Source organism: Ammospiza caudacuta, chromosome 4 (genome assembly GCF_027887145.1).
Source record: "Ammospiza caudacuta isolate bAmmCau1 chromosome 4, bAmmCau1.pri, whole genome shotgun sequence".
NCBI lineage: Eukaryota > Metazoa > Chordata > Aves > Passeriformes > Passerellidae > Ammospiza > Ammospiza caudacuta.
Genome location: NC_080596.1, coordinates 57,337,216 through 57,344,858, shown reverse-complemented (window position 1 = coordinate 57,344,858; position 7,643 = coordinate 57,337,216). Strand labels below are relative to the sequence as shown.

Sequence of the window (7,643 nt, the reverse complement as noted above, 5' to 3'; positions counted from 1 at the left end):
CCCCATCAGTCCAATTATGGCATCCAATTATCTTCTAGAAAGAAAGAAACTCTGGTAATGAATGTGCTGCTGGTTCATAACTTCTTAAAAAATTTAATTTAAGTATGGACAACTCACACTAATAGCAATAGATTTAATTAGTCATAGGTCTTTCAAATCTGCTTTAGAAAAAAACATGTAAGAGCTTATGTGGACCTGAGGTAAGTGGGCCAGTTGAAAGGGTGAGAGTGTGTTTACATAATGTCATGTCTGGTACTGTTCATATCAGGTGTAATATTCTGGTGCCAAATGATTCATTATAATTTTTTCAGCTGTAAAAAAAATCAGAATCTAAAACACAGTCCTTGATGAGAAGCTGAATTTCTTGATTTGACTTCCTATATCCAATTAATGTGTTGGAAAGTGGGAGTAATGATGGTGAGCAAATCTCAGTGTTTGAATCTATTTCAGTTATGTATCAAAAAGGCATATTTAAATGAGCTGCTTAACCTCTGTTATCTGTAAAACTGGATTCCAAATCACAAATATGTCATTTACTGTGCTGTACTTTAGTTACAGATGGCACCATAAAGTGAAGCACACGATATGATAAAACTGTTTTTAGAAGCTTTAAAGTAAAACCTGAGTTTGGATTTAGGGAAAGAAAATAAATGTTTCCAATGAGGGATCTGTAGAGTAAGTAATAAATACAGATAAAGACAAGGGATTGATCAAAAGTAGCAGAAAGAAGAATTCAGGACAAAGGGTTATTTTGGTAAAGCAGAGAGAGGCATAAAGCATTAAAGTGAAAGTTTCTAGATGCACCATCTGTATCCAGCTACTGAAGGGCTTTACTTTTATGGGGAAAAAACCCCAAACCAATCAAAAGTGCTCTTTCAGATCAAAATTGTGCAGATTGCTACCACCATGTTAGGGTGAGCTGTCAGACATGGATTTGTATGTCCTGCATATTTTATCCATTTGTGATAATAAAGTAATTCCTTCTTGTAGTAATGTCCACTCTGTGAGGACTTTGATGCTCTTAATTTCTGTGAGAAAAACCACCAGAGACCACGAGAGCCTGGGCTGTAACAGATACTGCCCTCACAAACTGCTGAACAGATAAAGCCAAATGTGGAGGGCATCTCGTGATCTCTATCCTCTTTTACATGGTCTGCCCTAAATATTTTTGTCAGCAAACCAGTTTGTAGTACTGGATTATTACCAGATTTGTCACATAAAATGTTTTTCTTGATGTGATTATAAGCTAAATTGGTGTCATGCTCTTTTTTCTTAAGGCAAGCAATGAATTAAATTGTGGGATAGAAAAATGGTGACAACGTACCGTTTATGCTGACAGCATAGAAAGAATAATGTTGAAAAAATTCATAAAAACACTGATTGAGTAGGTCCCTCTACCTTGACTCCATTTGGTTCAGAAAACGTTCATGAGGTTGGTTGAGTCTGGAAATGGAAAGGATCTCATAATCCTAATATTTCTTTCTTCTAACAAGGCTGATCCAGGCAGTTCCTTACAGCAGAACAGCCTTTCTGCATAGGTTGTTAGAGAGGGCATCCCCTTCATTATTTATACTACACATGCCAGGTGTGCTGATTATGAAACTTCCCTTGAGGCTCCAGAAGGAAATGAAATCCTAAGAAATGCATGAGATAGTGGAACAGTGCTGGAATCTCCTGGATGAAAATCAGTCATCCATGTCAGTGATCCTCCTTACAGTGGTTTTTAGGAAGAATTGCAAAAGCTAATCTTCTTAGGCTTGTCATCCAAACTATCCTGGAGGTGTGAAGAAACTGCCCTTCCAGGGAACTTCAGTTCTCTGGTGGGAAACAAAGGAAAAAATGGCTGGAGGAATAGCCATTTTCCCCTCTTGTCCTGGGGAGGTGTGGAGGGGCAGTGTTGATGCTGATGTTGACTGTGTTTGTAATTGATGTCATTGCAGTGATGACTGAAACATGGTCATGAAACTCTCTGGGAAATTCTCTATTAAAATGCTGCTGAGGAAATGCGAGGACTCCATTTTGGAAATACGGGCTGCCCTTGCCTTGGCAAGAGGGGCAATTTAATTTGGAGGAGAGACTGGTGTCTGTTTGAGACGCTTCTTATCCAGAGAAATCAGTGAAGTCCAAGGGAAGAAAGGGCCTTTCTCTGCCAAGGTGAATGGAGAAATACCAAACTGAACTGAGGATCAGAAAAGGAGAGAGACCTTGATGTGAGAGACAGCAGGGAAAGCAATGCTGGGGTGTGAAACAACATACAATTGTTCTATGATTCTGTGATTTACTGTAAGGGGGAAAGGACAATGTTGATTTTAACCCAGAGCAATGAGCATGACAAACTCAGTTCTCTTGTCCCTGTGCCAACAATGCAATTTTTAAGAGGTGGAATGGGTAAATGTATGAATGATTATATGAATTTTGCTGTTCAAAGGAGCAACTAAAAGGGTAAGATACTTGCAGAGAATGGGCAGCTGGTGAGAAAACTTTATAATATGAGCTTGAAAAAGCATGTGTCCTCTTCCATCAAAAGGATTGAGGAGGACTCTGAAAAGCTGGTGGTGTTCAGTAGAAGAGCAGAATGATGTTAGGAGTGCAAAGACATCTTTCAGAAAGTGGAGGTTATGTTTGAGCAGAGAAAATAGAAAAGACCATACAAGCAAGTTAAATAAGGCAAGTTAAACAAGGCAGGTAAAATCAATTTTGAGGAGCAACTTGCAAAACTCATAGAAGCAATGAGAAAACCCCTTCAAAGACATGAAGGGTAGGGAGTCTGTCCATCAGCAGGCTTGATAGGCAATTGCAGGGTAATAAGAACACTCAAAGTACACAGGGCTGTTACAGCAAGGCTAAATAAATCTTTGCTTTGCTGTTCATTACAAATCATCTCAGGGAACTCTCCTTTCTGGAAAATTTTGGTATCTGGAAGCATTTAAAAGTATGTTTTAAACTGAAGTGTCAGCAGAACAGGTTTAGAACAATTGGATAAATGCGTAATACTTTTGATAAAAATAGGTGGTAGCCATGGTAGCCACCCAAGAGTCCCAAATGTGGAGTTTTTAAATTAATGGTTTCCTTTGATATGAACTAAATAACTGATGTGGCAAGTGAAGGTGGCAAATGCAACTGATGTTTAAAGGGCTGGCTACACTGGTAAATAGAGCCTGCACTGGTTGATTTTTATTTTATTTATGGAAAATAAAATGAAGACCTGTAAATATGACATATTGAGTCAATGTAAAAATGAATTTTGTAGAAGGAAGCTGTCACATATCTATGTGTTTTGAAGCCCAGCAGGCCCTGTGCAGAGATGATTCAGCTCATAAGGCATAGCTAGACTTCCAAGGTCTCTTAGCAATAGTCATCAACCCCCCTAAACAGTCAAGATATAAAAAGGAATGTGTTCCTGTAGTTTTGAACTGGTCATGGTTCTAATTAGGCAAAGGCAAAACAGAGGGTGAGGACTGAGTCATCCTTTTTCAAATTGCAGGACATCACCAGGTGGTGATGAATCTCTGTTGGTTTCGCTATTGTTAAATTACCCACTAAATCTCTAGGGAAAAAGGAGTACTGACAAACTCACCAGTAAGAAATTTACAAGGTAGGTTAAAATTAAAACTGGCTGTGAATATTCTCCATTTTCTCACCTAATCCAGACATCTGCAAAGTAATGCAGAAAGGGAACAGAAGCATATACAGGCATCCACAGAGATGTCACCACTCAGGAAAATATCTTGTTGTTATTGTGAGTAGCCCTTGGAAGGTATCAGCTCAATCCTTAGGAGTGATCAGGAGGTAAATGGGATGTTAAAGACTTTAAATAGACCTAAAATAAAACCAAAAAAGGTTTGTGTGTAAATCCACAATGTACCCAGGTGTTGCACAGTGTGATAACTGTGTCTGGAGTAGAGGAGAAGTAGAAATAAGACATATGAAAGCTGCAAGAATGGCCATAGGCACAGAAGGGTTTCTCTGCCAGGAGATTTAAACACAGGTTGGAAAGGACCCCTGTGATCACTGTGTCCAGACTCTCCTCCTGCTGGCACCATGGCACTCAGCTTTTTCATGTGTTTCTCAAATGCTGCCAGAGAACTGTCTGGTCCCTGAATGCATAAAGCTTGTTCAGCTCTGCCTACATGTCAGGAGACAGCTGTCCTAGTCTTGTTACACCACCTATTGTGCCTTCCCCCCTTGTTCAGCAGTGTCACTCATCCTGAAAACTGAGCTAGATTCTAAAACAATTTTTTTCTTTGGTTGCATCTGAATTATCTATCATATCCACTGAAAAGCTGCCCAATTTTCCCTTCCTTATCTCTTTTATGTTTGTGAAAATCCTTTTTCATATTTATTTTGACATCAAGGAAAGGAAATTTTTGAGTTTTGGCATCTGTGGGACATATGGGGAGAGGTAAGCATGTAAAATGTCTGATGTCTCTGCTGTTTCCCATAGCCCTCATTAAAGGAAAGAAGATACAGAGGAATTTTTTGCTCATACAGAGAGATGGTTGAGATAATCATTGGGAGAGAAGAGTTCATGGTTGTTTCTGTTGCAGAATAGTTAGGCTGACAAAATCCCCCGTATAGCCATAGTTAAAGGAATTCTTCTCTTTTGTTATATCAGTTTTCCTTACTTTATCTGAGAAACAATTCCATACCAGTAAACCCCCTTTCCCCCCATCCTAAAAATCAAGTCTGTGCAATAATGAATCAGTCACAAGAAGAGCACTACCTCATTGTAGCCTGATACAATTTTAATTGAGGATGTCTGTTTTAAGTGGGCCAAAATTATTTATATAATCCACATATGAAAAAAAATTCCTTCATTTTCATTACTTGAGGCATATTGCTTTCTTGCTTGCAAAATTCTTGAAATGCATCACAAATGAGTGGAAGATGCCTTTAGTGATCCACATAACCATTTTAGATCTATACTATTACAATACATCCTAGAGACTGTTCTGAGGGTCTGGGGAACTACTGGGAGGGCTCTGGGCACTCTCTGGCTGTGTCAGAAAAGGTGAGCTGCTGCCCTGGTCTATGGAAAATGGATTTGCAATCCTGGTGCTGCTTCTTGTTTTAAGCATGCAGGTGTATCTTGATTAGTGCCAGGCCCAATTAAAGGCATCAATCTGGATCAAATCAAGTAATATTTAGAATTTGATGCATTTGTTTCAGGGGCCAGACCAGTATCCTGACGAACCACCCTTTCTGTCTAGGGACATAGCTTGAATCTGAGTAGAAGCTGTCTTTTTAGCATTCTTTGGGAGTTTCTGCTTCTTAGGGCTACTGAGTGCTGCACCAACACCCAATCTCTAGCTTATGTGGAGCATCCTTGGTGAGTGACCTAGACAGAAGTGTGAACTAGAGGGGGTATTTTTTTAGATTCAGGCTGTGTTTTGCAACCACAGAAGCAACTGTGTCATTGACGAAGTTCTGCAGTGAATGTCCTTCTCACTGGAACATCTGCCCAGGAGCGGGGCTGAAGGGCTGGGAGGTGTTGTAGGCTGGCATCAAGGACAGGCTGCTGAGGAAGGACAGGCTGCTGAGGGCTGTAAGACACCTCCGCAGTGCTGTGTGGGAGCTTTGGATATTCACATGATCTTTGCTGCCTTCCATGTTTTGGGAGAATGATGGTGGTCAGTCTGAGAAAACAAACACTGCCAAATCATGGGGAGTTAAATCAGTGCTGAGCTCCAGTGCCAAGCAGGAAAATTCTCAACTGAGATGTGAAAGAGGAGGGATGCAGGGCAATGGGAGCTTGCTTACCTCTAAATAAGTGGTGGTGGTGGTGCCAGCCTTGGGTTTGGGTGGCAGCCCATGCTGGGAGAGTGGCTCAGTGGGCACAGAGGCTTTCCTCACAGTGGGATTCAGAGGAAGGTGATAGTGTGTGCAGCAGGGTTTTCTGCAGCCTGGATTCCTTTTCTTTGTGGTGCAGAACACACACTGACAGATAATACAGCAACTGCTGTGGATATCAGGCAAGCTCTGATCTGCACCTTGATGTTCCGTGGGGGAAAATAAAAGTCTGAGCTCAGATATCCCCTGTGGGTTGTGGATCCATCCTGTGAAGTGCACATGGGAAATCCTTCCCAACAGGCAGAGGGTACAGCTCATTCAAGTTGAGCATATTTAGAGAGAGTATTAGTTACAAAAGCACAACCCAGCCTTAATTTAGGGCCAGTAAAACTGTACTCTGTATTGGCATGTGGTGTAATTAATTTTTGGGTGTTTGATTAAATAGTGTGATAGTGCAAGAAGGATTGGCTGGCATTCCTCTCCAAAAGACAAAAGCAATATTAAACTTTGTAAGGCTCCCACACCACTGCAAATGCTGAAAAAATAACTGTATCAAGCCACTAGAGACACAGCAGTGTGGAATTTCTTCTGTAGCCATCAGGTGCTTGGCTGGATGGATCATAAGCTGTGTCTGTGTCCTTGCGTTCAGACTTAGCAAAATGCAGGATTCCCTCTTCTTTTTCCTTAGAATGAAAATTCAAAAAAAAGGACTTCCAAAGAAAATCTCTGTACAACCATGTACTTTTTGCTAACACAAGTGTCCCCAGCACTTTGTGATGCTCTAGGTACAGGATATGAAATTCCAGCAGCAGGAGTGCTCAGAGCTGCGGGGGGCCAGTGAGGAGGTTGTGTTCCTTGGCACAGATTTTTTAATTATCACCTTGCTAAGGTGAGTGGGAAATTCTGTCTAAAAATCATCAGCGTGGAATGACAGAGATCTTTACCTCTCACTTTCTTAGTGTGTGGGAGGAAGTTTAGGGCACTTGCTGTTCACTTTTAATGCTGCTGGATAAACTAATGACTGTGTCACCGAGATGAGTCTGAAATCTAAATCAAAGTCTTGTGTCAGATTTTATTTCTGAGTGGGCCTGAAACAAATTCTGGAGATCTTGTACACATCTACCTACAAAACTATCTTGCTAAATATCTAAAATTAATTGTAAATAATTCCATTTCCAATCAGCCTATTCATCTATCCTTATTTTGAGGGACACCTCCTCTGTTTTGTCAAAAAGTACCACTTTTCTACTTCATACCTCCTATTTTTAGGGTTAGTCTGTTTCTGTGAGATTAAAATATATTTATTTTCTAAAAGTACTTATTTGCAACTTCCAAATAGTGCTGCCTGCCCTTCTCTTCTTTCAAATGTGTATCTAAAGAATTGGAAGAAACAACAAATTTGAAGAAAATCAGGCTCACACTATTTAAAACCACACGTGTAGACTTGCTCTTTAATTAAAGCCTTTTTCCTAACAATAAAATGTAGAGCTAGCTGATACTTTATTGTGTTGGGTTGTGATAAAAACACATTGGCTAACAATGTGTTTTTAACAGCTACTCTCAAAATTCCTTTAAGAAATGCCTTTAGTTAAACTTTTGCAGCTAAGGTCTTTTAGTTTGAGGATGAAGAAGGTGCAAGAAGCTAATCAGGCACTCAGTAATTGGGAAAACTTAGAAAACTTTCTATAGCCTATTGTAATCCAGATGGTTTGACGATCTGCTTAGCAGTCAAGGAGCCCAGACTCTTTTTTACCTCAGCTTAAACAAATGCTAAAAATTTCAAGGTAAAAGCACTTTGGTGGAGATAAGAGAGATTTTAGTTTGACATTTTAACCCTAAAGTGAGGTGAGGAC

At 40.1% G+C, this 7,643-nt stretch overlaps 1 protein-coding gene across 1 annotated transcript in view; it reads left to right on the top strand.

Annotated features, from left to right (window-relative positions):
- The first annotated feature begins 475 nt into the window (after positions 1–475).
- The window catches only part of MSANTD1 (Myb/SANT DNA binding domain containing 1), a 42,876-nt gene continuing 35,708 nt past the window's right edge, over positions 476–7,643 (top strand). The window contains exons 1-2 of the mRNA XM_058804201.1: positions 476–571; position 745. Coding sequence (XP_058660184.1) covers positions 476–571; position 745 — 97 coding nt within the window. The remainder of the gene's footprint in view (positions 572–744; positions 746–7,643) is intronic.